The sequence below is a fragment of the Lactuca virosa genome, chromosome 9, assembly GCF_052849685.1.
Source record: "Lactuca virosa cultivar CGN04683 chromosome 9, Lactuca_virosa_CGN04683_v6, whole genome shotgun sequence".
Classification (NCBI taxonomy): Eukaryota; Viridiplantae; Streptophyta; class Magnoliopsida; order Asterales; family Asteraceae; genus Lactuca; species Lactuca virosa.
In genome coordinates, this window is record NC_136434.1 from 148559259 (window position 1) to 148572612 (window position 13354).

The following is a 13354-nucleotide window of genomic DNA, read 5'->3' on the forward strand; positions in this document are numbered from 1 at the left end:
TAAGGGGTCGAGATCTTTAGATGCCCACCGGAGCTTTGAGGCAGGTGTTGGACAGGTGGCGATGTTGGTTGGTTTTCCGATTTATGGAATATACAGACACCCATCAGAAACGTCGTTGTGAAACGGAAGCGCCGAGAAATTTCAACAGATGCCCATCAGAGCTTTTGAGCCATGTTTTCCGATTTATGGAAGATACAACAAGATGGGTTGAAGATGAAAGGTTGGGAAGAAGATCTGAGGAGAAAATTCTCATGTGTGTGTGTGTGTGTGTGAGAGAGAGAGAGAGAGAGAGAGAGAGAGCATTGATAGGGGTGGAGCCATTTTTTCTTTTTCTTTTTTAAATAATTATTTAAATACTAAAAGAAATAAAAAATGTAAAAAAAAATAATACGAGCAAAATAGTCATTTCAACTTTTTCAGGACCAAATTTACGGAAACTTCTTAATTTTGGACATTCCATACAAGTTGGAAGTTTTTTGGACCATATCCACAGTTTTTCGAAAACCACATGGACCAATTTTATAATTTTGTCTTGTAATTAATCATTTTGTTAATTCTTAATACGATTATGTAACATAACATGTTGCATTTCTTTCGTCTTGTAGTAATCCGCTCGTTCATAAATGTTGAAAAAAAAATGCTTTTTTTTCGTCACACATGATTATTTTAAATATCCAATATATATAAGTAGGACTTTTCCTTTTACCGTTTTGGGAAAATGGGAGTATATTACTGGAAAGTGGGTAGACGCCGTGCGTCCGTGCGTTGACCCTATTAGGTTTTCCACCATCCCTTTCTCTTTGAATGATGATTTTCTTGTAATTTATTTATTTAAAAAATAAATAACCATTTTAATTACTTATTTTGTTTATTAAAAAAATACTATATGATATCGACTTATAGATAGCTTTATTATATTTTTAATATTAATGTAACGTTGTAAATTATTATTTTAATTGGTTTTATAACTTCACTAAAATATAGGTCAAATCAAGTTTACTACTTATTTTATACGATGGGGCTTAATTATATAATTTTGAGTAATAATAAAAAAAATAAGGATTATTAGTTAATAACTTATCTTCATCACCACCCGGTTCACCTGGTTAGACAGTCGCTCCCCATAAAAGAAGTCTCAAATTCAAATTCAGGATTGAGTAGCCTTTAAAAAAGTTAATAACTTCTATTATCTTATTAAATAGTAAAGAATGATTGAGATATTACTGTTTTCTTTATTAAATACTTTTTATATTGTTTGTGACCTTGATTGTTCATACAAGTCAATTTAATCAAAAATCAAAGGAATATAATACATTTGAAATGATTGAAAAGTAAAAAAAAAACACATAATTGATAATTACAATTTACAATTTAAAAATAAAGAAGTTATTATTTACAATAAACCTTAGAAAAACCTGATTGATTAATTGATCTCTTATTATTTTAAAATTATCCATAAAAAATATACAATTAAAATAATTTTTTTTAACAATGTTCGGCAAGAAGATATTTAAGAAGGTAAAAAAGATTACGTTTACTTATTTGTTAGAAAAAGAGAACGAATGGATTAAATGGCTTCATCCCTGTCTAGACTAATCTCTCCATATGCTCTCTGCAACCAGTTGTCTTTTTATTAGAAAAAAAATACGAACTTTGACTAACAACCCCAATTTCAACTTTATCCCAAATCCCCCATCAAAGTTACTTCAAAATCACCATTTTAAAGTCGTTCTTGAATTGGGGTTTCTGGTTTTAGCTTCTTGATGCTATAATTCTGGATTTGATAAGTAATTTTTGTTTACCTGAACTACGTTCAAAGCTAGCGTTTGTTGTTTCTGGGTTTTAGGTATTTCTAATTTCTTGATCTGGTTGAGTAATTGATGAGGAATCTAAAGATTTTAGCTTGACTCGATTTTGCGGGAAATGGATCGAACAGTCTCTCTATTCACCCTTTGGTTTATCTTCGGGTTCTATAACTTATCAAGTGTATATGGGAATGCTGAAGGTATGTGCGCTTTTAGATTGTTAATTTGATTCAGAATTTGAATGTAATTGGAACTTTGCAACTTATTGCAATTGGATTCGTTGAATCATTTCCCCAATCTTACTCTCTTCCGTTCTAATAACAGATAGTAATTGCGTAGAACATAAATAGAAATTTCATGAAATTAAACTTCGTTAATCAATTAATTTGATGTATTAGAGATGAATTCGTAATCAAATTTCATATTTTTTTTATAACACAGGTGATGCATTGAATGCCCTAAAGACGCAATTAAACGATCCTACTAACATTTTACAAAGTTGGGATCCGACCCTTGTGAATCCATGTACATGGTTTCATATTACTTGTGACCCATCGAATCTCGTTACCAGACTGTAAGCTTATAAAAATTTTAAATTGTTATTTCTTTATTCCATTCGTTTCTTTTATTTAAAAACAAAATTGTGCTTTTTTGGTTTTTATCAAACACAGTGATCTTGGAAACGCACAATTGTCTGGTCAACTGGTTCCACAGCTTGGTCAACTTACAAATTTACAGTACTTGTAAGTCCTTATTTTTTATTTACCGGATTTTCCTTTGGAAGTATTATGCGTTATAAATGCAGAAATAGCAACCTTTTTGTTAATTTATTTATTATAGTATCCTACTTTCATTTTATATTTTTGAAAAATACATGAAACTTTTCAAATACAATTCCTTGATATAAATACCATAATTTCAAAAAGTGAAAGTAGGATGCTATGATTGATGATAACACAATTAAATTAAAAGTAGGTTGCTATTTCTTCCCTTTTTAACCCTATTTTGTAATGCTATTTCTGGAACAACAGGGAGCTTTATGGAAATAACATCTCTGGAAATATTCCTGAAGAGCTTGGAAACTTAACAAATTTGATGAGTTTGGATCTTTACATGAACCAGTTAGAAGGTGGCATTCCAGTCACATTAGGCAACCTTAAACAACTCCGTTTCCTGTAATATTCAAGATTCTTTATTATGAATTTATGATAATTTACATTTAAATCATCAATTATGACTTTTTTTAATCATTTCTGTTTTTATTTTTGTGCAAGAATAGTCGTCTCAACAACAACAGTTTGACAGGAACTATTCCAGTTTCTTTAACTGGAATCAATTCGCTCCAAGTTCTGTGAGTACCCGTTAGTGTTTTTTTTGGTTAAAACATAAAAAAAAAGTTCTTTAGGTGGTTAAACAAGAAAAAGAAAAGAAAAGAAACAATAGTTGTTTTAATGGAATTTAGCGTTGCAAAAAAGCTAAAATTGTTAAATTGGTGTTTATTGCAGTGATCTATCGAACAATAAGTTAACTGGGAATGTTCCTATTAATGGGTCGTTCTCACTTTTCACACCTATCAGGTTTGTTGTTAGCAATATGATTTGTGATATTAAATGATGGTTTCTTCCCTTCTTGATGTTGATTGCAAGCTTTTGTTCTTTCAGTTATGCGGGTAACAACGACTTGACACTTCCTCCAGCTCCTCCACAAGCTCCTGCTTCACCTAATTCTCAATCTTCTTCAGGTATTTCTAATTTGCCCTTATATGCCATTACTTTTTATAAGTGGTTCTTAGTTCTTACACTTGAATAGCCGTTTTTTTATTGTTGGTGATTTAGTCATTGACATTGAGCTATTGTTTTCTTAATGATTGTTATAAAAATACTAAAATAGTTAGGTGGCTAAATTGATTAAAAAAATACTAGTTTAGTGGATAAATCGATAATAAGGTGAAAGTAGGTTGTGTTTTGCGTAGTGGTTCTTAAACTTGAGTGACGTGTTTCTATGTTCACGCTTTCTTATTGGTGATGATTTCTTGTGATCCTTACAATAATAATACTTTAGTGGCTAAATGGATAAAAGATTATAGTTAAGTGGCTAAAGCGATAAAATGGTTAAAGTATGTTGTCTTGTAAGTCGTTGCTCTACATATTAGTTTAAAATTCAAAAAAGCACTTACTCAGTCACCATTTTATCGATTTAAACACTTAACTGTATTCTCTAATGGTTCAAAGTTTGAACCATTATACTTTTTTTGACCATTCAAAAAAACCATGATCGCAGAAGTAGAACACAACATACTTTGACTATTTTGTAGATTTAGCTAATGAACTATTATTTTCCAAATCGATCTAGCCACTAACTTATTATTATAAACATAAAGAATCAATAGTTTAATGGCTAAATCGATAAAATTGTGAAAGTAGGTTCTATTTTTCTTTATTTTTACCTTTGTAAAGAAAGTATTGTTTCTAATTGTATATGCAACTGTGATTTCAGTCGGCAACAGTGCCACCGGAGCTATCGCCGGAGGAGTTGCCGCCGGTGCTGCTCTCCTTTTTGCAGGTCCAGCAATCGTACTTGCTTATTATCGCCGCCGAAAACCACAAGATCATTTCTTTGATGTTCCCGGTTAGTCCATTTACACAATACAATCACCAAATTCCATTTTTTTTCTAATATTTTCCTCTCATTTGATTCTTTTTATATTTTCAGCCGAAGAGGACCCCGAAGTCCACTTGGGACAACTGAAACGATTTTCTCTACGTGAACTACAAGTTGCAACCGATAGTTTTAGTAACAATAACGTTCTTGGGAAAGGTGGATTTGGTAAAGTTTACAAAGGAAGGTTAGCCGATGGTGGTTTGGTGGCTGTAAAAAGACTCAAAGAGGAACGTAGTCAAGGCGGCGAATTGCAGTTTCAGACGGAGGTGGAGATGATTAGTATGGCGGTTCACCGGAATCTCCTCCGGCTTAGAGGATTTTGCATGACACCAACCGAAAGATTGCTTGTTTATCCCTACATGGCCAATGGAAGTGTTGCATCGTGTTTGCGAGGTATTTTCACTACTATCAAATCCTCCTCCCTTTCGGCAGTTGCAGTGTGGGAGTTTCAATTCCAATGTGGATTAGGCTCTGTGAGGGCCAGGCCACTGTGTACCTGATTTACATCTCAAATGATGCTCTTTGGGTAGGACAGTGTGGGCCAGCTCAGGGTTTGCTGTAAGAATAATCTTTTTGTTAGGAAAAAGAATAATTTGATGATTGATATAATTAATTGTAGATCGACCCGCTACACAACCCGCACTTGATTGGCCGGTACGGAAACGAATCGCGTTGGGAGCCGCACGTGGGCTTGCGTATTTGCACGATCATTGTGACCCGAAGATTATACACCGTGATGTGAAAGCTGCAAATATTTTGTTGGATGAGGAGTTTGAAGCAGTTGTTGGAGACTTTGGGTTGGCTAAACTCATGGACTATAAAGATACACATGTCACGACAGCTGTACGTGGGACAATTGGCCATATTGCCCCCGAGTATCTATCCACCGGGAAATCCTCTGAAAAAACCGATGTTTTTGGGTACGGCGTGATGCTTCTCGAACTCATCACAGGTCAACGCGCCTTCGATCTTGCCCGACTTGCTAATGATGATGAGGTCATGTTGCTTGATTGGGTAAGCAGTACTGCAATTTTTGTCTCATTGACATCAGTCAGAGTCAAATACATAGTAAAATTTGTTATGTCATGAAATGTCATGTTTTGAGTTTTGAGTTTGGAATTGTTTAGGTGAAAGGACTATTGAGGGATAAGAAGCTTGAGACATTGGTGGATGCGGATTTAGATGGTAATTATGTGGATGATGAGGTGGAACAGTTGATCCAGGTGGCGCTATTGTGCACACAAGGTACGGCACTAGAGCGACCGAAGATGTCAGAAGTTGTTAGAATGCTTGAAGGCGATGGGTTAGCAGAGAGGTGGGAGGAGTGGCAGAAAGAGGAGATTTTCAGGCAAGATTACAACCAGGCACACAATCAGAATTTTGATTGGATAATTCCGGATTCAACTTATAACATTAGCAACGAACAATTATCGGGTCCTAGATGATTGGATTCATGTATGGTTGTCGTTGTGCATACGTATTTATATTGTTTATACGTGGTAGGGATAAGTATGTAAAACGTGTGTAGGGGGTTTCGGGCGATATGTTATTTATGTTGATATAGGTTGGAGGTTGCTTTCGGAAATAAACATAGTATGCTACTATCGTCAACAAATATTGATATCAGAAAAATAGTAAAGGTGGTGTTTGGCATACCGATACCATAGTCAAAGGTGTAATGAAATGAAATAATGTTAAAAGGGAAATAAAAAAATGTCATTCAATAGTGATCCAGTTTACAACAATTGTATCCCCTAGTACATCAATTTCTTTAGAAATGTAATAATTTATAACATGTTAAATGTTGATGACTTTTCGTTGAAGTAATGGAGACCGGAAATAATGATTTTGTTATGTTACAAAAATTTGACATCAGTAAACGGAATTAGTCACATTTCTATGAAAAACATCTATTTTATTCTTGCCTAGAGTCCTAGTAATTTTTTTACTGAAAAACTGCAAATTTGGTCATCGAGGTTTGACGTTCTTTGGTTTCAGTCCATGTGGTTTGACTGGTTTCAAATTTACGAATTCCGTTATTTCTATAGATTTTGTCATGGTTTTGGTCATTCCCCAAACCGGAATGACTAACTTGCCGTTATTCATTTATATTTTGAATTTTTTTTATATTTCTAATAAAATCAAGAATATTAGAAACAAAAAACGTCCACCACCACCCCCCCCCCCCCCCATGTGTGTGTGTTCATATGTGTAAATACTCACAAGAAAATAGAACAACGACAAACAACAACGTTCTATGTTGGTGTTTTTCCACAACATCAGACCTCCAATCTTAATCCTCTCGTTCAACTTTCTCTACACGGTACTTGTAGGAGGACCAATGTACCATTAAAGAGAGAGGGCACGTAATCGTTATAAAAATGATGACATGGTCTGCAAATGAAGAACACCATGGTCAAAGCTTTAAGGTTTAGTCAAAATCACACAAGAGAAACAAAACAAATAGGAGATAAGCTATTGTACATACCAAAATTAACATTATCGCTCTTAAAAGATGTATGATAGATTAAGCTTAGAAAGTAGAAAGCCATGGATCTTTAATTTCTTCAAATGAATGGATTAATATGTGAAGAGTAATCTCGGATTCCAGCACCTTCCCAACCCATCCAATCTTCCCACATATCGGATCGCCATTCCTCTCATCAGTTCATCGATCCATCCACACAAGTTATCTTGTGCACACTTGTTTCATCTCTCAAAGTACTCATCACCATTTACAAATCATCACCCAAATTTGAGTTTGATTTTTTAAACAAGTGGGCGCCTTAGCAATTTTGAGGTGGAATTGGTCCTAGGGTAGTGAAAACTTTTAGATTACCAAATAATGTCAATGTCATGGTGCTATATAAATTCAAATAAGGTTAATTTGTAATCGATCTGTATGGAAGAACACCATGAAGGGTGCATAATTCTTGAGACATACGACAATGCCGGTCAAAGACTAGTCAAACATCGGGTTGAAAACCTCGAAGGTTTTAGGCAATAGAGTTTCGCTCATTTTAGATCATGATGCATATTTGAACATAATAAATCACAAGCAATAGAAGCATAAAACAAAAGCATAAACATCATGATTGAACCATGGATATTTGTTCATCATTTAATAGCAACTAACTTATTTTACAAGAAGGTTGATAATATTACCTTTTAGTGATATCAAGAAGAAATCCATGGACCCAAAACTAGAATCTCTCTATCAGTATCGCACCCCTTGTCATCAAGCTAGCAAGTTCTTTCTCCTCGGCGCATAAGCTAAATCGAAACAACCATAAGGGTTTTTGAGCCCACAAAGATAGAGGCGATGAGAGAAAAGGTGGAGAAAGAAATTTAGTGTTTCCTTAACTCTCAAAGGGTTTTCCATGCCTTATATAGTGCATAGTGAAACACCCCTCTCTAGGGTCAATTTTAAATAACCTTTTAAAATCATTAATTTTTAGATCCCGAAAAATAAATTTTATTTTGTGGAAATAACAATCCAAAAATTAAAAAGAAGTTTAAAAGTTCAGACAGTGAGGGTGTAACAACCAAAATATCATAACATAGTTTACATGTCATGGACTTTTCAAAAGTCCTTGCTACTTCTAATCTCGCCTCTATAGTCTTCAATCTGAGCACAAGTCAAAATAAGTTAGGCAATGGAATACCTAGTGAGAATACCCAAGGTTGATTCATTTTGACTAAGAAGATAACAATCTTCTTAATTGAATCAAACCTCCAAACTTTTAAAAAACATTATAAATCATTTTAGTGTTTTTATGACCCAAAACAACCAATAATCAAGAACAAAGGGTATATATATACCCGTACTCAAATCCAATGATATAAAATCCACAATCCACAAATCAAGAGTTTAATAACTCAAAAATTCTATCCAAAGAAGGAAATTACCAAAGTCAATATGAATGGCTTACTAAGCCACCATCTATAATAACGGAATTAGTATTCCATCGTACAAAGCAAATGAATAATCAATAAGTATGCAAAACCAATTTAAAATAGGGTTATAAGGACCTAAACCAAACAAAATAAGGGATTATATAACCCATAGTTCCAAACATATCCAAAAGGATAAACTTTGGGTAGCAAATATTGACAATACAAAAAACATCAATAAGGGTAATCAAGGATAAACTAGGCATTAAGGAACAATCACCCTAAGCCACATAAGGGGTAGCGAGCCTCTACTTGTGCGGGTGAGGGTTATCTAGAAATCTAGTCACACACCGACTTAATGACACCTAAATTGCCAAATCCCACATGGATATAATATGGAACAATCATAGACTCCCATCCTAAATATATGCACATGAATGATGTCAAAATAGTTTCGAATCAACAATAGCTCAAATGAGCATCATGCTTTCCGAAAGTGATTTTCCATGCAATGCACAAATAATACTCATAGTTAAACATTTCACATACGGAAAACATTATATAATTCAACAATAAACTCAAAATATATCTAGCACATAATAGCATAAAAAGCATCTAAAATAAGAAATCAATATGGAGAATTGCACTCTCGGTGTAACATCGTAAATTTTCAAACAAAATTTTCATTTTAAAAATCACATAATTCTCATAACATAGTTCACAAAACCCCCAAATGACAATGTTTCCAAAAACACATATTCAGAAAATGTTTTAAACACAATCCAGGATCCTCAAAATATAACTCCGCCTCGTGTGTACAATCAAGTTGGCGCCTTCCCGTGATCCTGAGAAGTACCTGAAACACATAACACATAACACGGTAAGCACGAAGCTTAGTGAGTTCCCCAAAATAACACACATAACTCATTAGCCTGGCATGACTATACTCAAATAAGACCCTCCGGTCAATGTGTCTCAGTGGAACCCTCCGGTCCCACAACTCGGGTGGACCCTATGGTCCTAACTCAGTAAGCTCAGGATAATACACAACATAAATCACAAGGACATAATGCAGGATATCACAATACTCAATATAAGCACATAAGACCCTCCGGTCACACAAATGTTACCACTCTAGGTAAGTATAGTGAGAAGACTCACCTCGTAAGCAACCAAGGAAACTTAATACCCCTCGAACAGTCTAATCCCCGCCTACATGTAATAAGCATCTCTAATTAACACTTAAAGATCACAACTCTAAATAAACTCATGATAGTCCCTCTTTAATTCTTGGGATGGGTAAAAGACCATTTTACCCCTCCATGACCTATATCCCTCAAGTTTGACCAAACCCTAAAGTCAACAGAAGTCAACACTCGAGTCAACAGTCCATGTTGACCCAACTCGTCGAGCGCATCTATGCAACTCTTCGAGTCCCTTCGGTTCCTCAGAACCTTCATGAAAGTCCAACTCAACTCGCCAGGTTGACCCGTCAACTCGTCGAGTTACCGCGTGGTCAGACTCATCGGGACGAACTCCAACCGACTCGTCGAGTCAGCTTATCGACTCGTCGAGTCCCTTAAGTTGAATTCTCCTTCAGATGTTTTAAGGCAGAACTGATACCCCATACTCCAGATCTATCTTCCTAAGGCTCGAATATCACGTAAAGCTGCAAGCTTTACGTGCATGCATGGCATATTAGGCTCAAACTGCCAATACAAGCTCCAACAAGGGTTAGATGCACAAGAGCTTGCCTCCAGCTCAATAAAGCTCGGGTCTTTGGACTCACAAGGCTCCCTACAGTCCAGAACTGAGGTTTCAATCTCAAGCCATGCTCAAATGACTTAATGAAACAAGATGGATAAGAGAAAACCCTAAAAACTCCCTAAACCAAGATCTCATAAGGAAATGATCAAGTTAGCATCTTTTTACCTCCAACTGAAGCAAATCTCTGAGGAATCTCTGGATCCAAAAGCCTCCTCTTGATCCAAGCTTTGATGCTCTCAAAATGCCCAAGATTAACTCTCTTTTCTCTCTTAGTTCACTCTAGGCGATTAGGGTTTCACATAGGGGAGTTGGGTGTCTGGTGAGGTGGAAATGAGGGCTTAAGGCCCTTTAAAAAGGACACAAACCCGAAGATTTAGGGTTTCCTTACACAGTGCCAACTCGGCGAGTCGGATCTCTAACTTGTCGAGTTGGTCATTAAACCCACGTGACCAATCCGACTCTACTCGACGATTCGGGCATACAACTCGTCGAGTCACTCATTCAATCCCAAAAATAAATATATAAATATTATACCTGAGAGTCGGAATGTTACAATTCTCCCCCACTAGAATCAGACTTCGCCCTCGAAGTCATGCTCCAGAGACAACTCAGGGTACTACTCGCGCACCTCGGACTCCGGCTTCCAAGTCCACTCGGATCCCCTGCGGTGCTCCCACTGCACATTAACCAGTCTCACCTCCTTGTTCCTTAGGATCTTAACCTTTCTATCCAAAATTGCTATCGGCCTCTCAATGTAATTTAGGCTAGCATCCACATGAATGTCCTCCAAGGGTACCACTGTCATCTCATCGGCTACACACTTCCCCAACTGGGACACGTGGAAGGTGTTATTAATCTGGCTCAACTCTGCAGGTAGCTCCAACCGATAAGCTACCTTCCTCACTCTGGCAGTCACTCTGAAAGAACCGATATATCTGGGGCCCAACTTTCCCCCCTTCCTGAATCAGATCACCCCTTTCCATGGGGATACCTTCAGGAGGACAAAATCTCCAACCTGGAACTCCAGCTCGGATCATCGTCGGTCTGCGTAACTCTTCTGGCGACTCTGGGTTGTCAGTAACCTCTGCCTGACCTGCTAAATCTGATCAGTCGTCTTGAGCACTATCTCAGTGCTACCCATCACCCTATGCCCTACCTCATCCCAACAGATGGGAGTCCGACACCTCCTCCCATATAAGAGCTCAAAGGGAGGCATGCCAATACTGGAATGATGGCTGTTGTTATACGAAAACTCAGCCAAGGGCAAATAAGTATCCCAACTTCCTCTGAAGTCCATAACACATGCACGCAACATGTCCTCCAGCTTCTGAATCATCCGTTCACTCTGTCCGTCGGTCTGTGGGTGGTATGCGGTGCTGAAGTGCAATCGGGTACGCAACTCCTCATGAAACTTCTTCTAGAACCTTGCATGGGTGATATAAGATCTCACAGTCGTAGTCATTCACTACATCCAACCATCTCCTCTGTCTCATATTCAGGTTGGGCTGATCCATGAGGTACTTCAGACTCTTATGGTCCGTGTATATCATGCACCGGACTCCATACAGATAGTGGCACCAGATCTTGAGGGCGAACACCACCGCCCCCAGCTCCAAATCGTGGGTGGGATACCTCGCATCATGAGGCTTTAATTGCCTCGATGCATACGCTATCACATGCCCCCTCTGCATCAACACCGCACCCAATCCTGATATAGATGCATCACAGTAGACTACAAAGTCCTCCACTCCCTCGGGAAGGGCTAACACCGGGGCTTCGCATAATCTCTGGAGAAGAGTCTCAAATGAGGCCTGCTGCTCGGGCCCCTAGGCAAAAGTAACACCCTTCCGGGTCAATCTGGTGAGAGGAACAACGATCTTGGAGAAATCTCTGATAAATCTCTGATAGTAGCCGGCCAAACCCAGAAAACTCCTGATCTCGGACGGGGGTCTCGGCAACTACCATCTCATAACTGCCTAAATCTTGGCCGGGTCGACCAATATCCCATTCTGATTAACGAGGTGCCCCAGGAACTGGACCTCTCGTAGCCAGAAATCGCACTTAGAGAATTTGGCATAAAGCCTCTCCGACCTCAATACTCCAAGAATCTCTCTAAGATGCTCCTCGTGCTGCTTTCTGGTTCTCGAATACACCAAAATATCGTCGATGAACACGATCACCGATCGATCCAACATAGGCCTGCACACCCGGTTCATGAGGTCCATGAATGTCGCCGGTGCGTTGGTGAGCCCGAAAGGCATCGACACAAATTCGTAGTGCCCATAATGAGTCCAAAAGGCCGTCTTCTGAATATCCTCCTCGCAAACTCTCATCTGATGATATCCAGATCTCAAATCAATCTTGGAGAACCAAGATGCCCCTTGCAACTGATCGAATAAATTGTCGATCCTCAGAAGTAGATAACGGTTCTTGACCGTCAGCTTGTTCAACTCCCGGTAATCAATAGACATCCGGTGTGAACCATCCTTTTTCTTGACAAAATGGATCGGTGCTCCCCACGGTGAGCTGTCCGGTCTGATGAAACCCTTCCCCAGCAGCTCCTGGAGCTGTGAGGATAACTCCTACATCTCTAGTGGCGCAAGGCGATAAGGTGCCTTTGCAATAGGCGCCGCACCCGGAACCAAATCAATCCGGAACTCCACCTGCCTCTCGGGGGGAACTCCCGGCAACTCCTCGGGAAAAACATCCAGAAACTCGCACACTATTGGAACCTCGGAGATAGAACTCGGCCTCCCTGTAGCAACCCACGTATCCATCACATACGCCAAAAAGCCCATATAACCCTGTTGTAGACTCTGTCTCGCTCTGGCAGTAGAGCAGAAAGCTGATCCGGATCTGGTACCCTCGCCATACACCGTAAGCACTCCCCCACTAGGGTCTCGTATAGTCACCATCTGACGCTCACAGTCGATCATAGCTCCAAACCAACTCAACCAGTCCATGCCCACTATGACACAGACATCACCCATCGCGATAGGTACCAGGTCTATCGGGAACTCGACACCAAAAATCTCTAGTACACATCCTCGGAATACATCAGGAGCGAAAACCGCATGCTCGTCGGCTATAGACACCCTCAGAGGTTGACTCAACGCCTCACTTCGGATACTGATGTGACGACTAAAAGCTAACGACACAAAGGATCGACTCGCACCCGACTCAAATAACACCAAAGCAGGTAAAAAACTCACAAGAAAAGTACCTTA

The 13354-nt window shown here is 38.4% G+C and overlaps 1 protein-coding gene across 1 annotated transcript; it reads left to right on the forward strand.

Moving 5' to 3' along the window:
• Nucleotides 1–1560: 1560 nt before the first annotated feature.
• On the forward strand, nucleotides 1561–6192 carry LOC145137722 (BRASSINOSTEROID INSENSITIVE 1-associated receptor kinase 1-like). The gene is made up of 11 exons (XM_079071863.1): nucleotides 1561–2005; nucleotides 2247–2379; nucleotides 2477–2548; nucleotides 2837–2980; nucleotides 3085–3156; nucleotides 3311–3382; nucleotides 3467–3546; nucleotides 4302–4433; nucleotides 4518–4859; nucleotides 5086–5480; nucleotides 5594–6192. Exons 1-11 carry the CDS (start codon nucleotides 1924–1926, stop codon nucleotides 5909–5911), a joined length of 1842 nt encoding a protein of 613 aa, XP_078927989.1. The 5' UTR covers nucleotides 1561–1923; the 3' UTR covers nucleotides 5912–6192.
• The last annotated feature ends 7162 nt before the right edge of the window (nucleotides 6193–13354 follow it).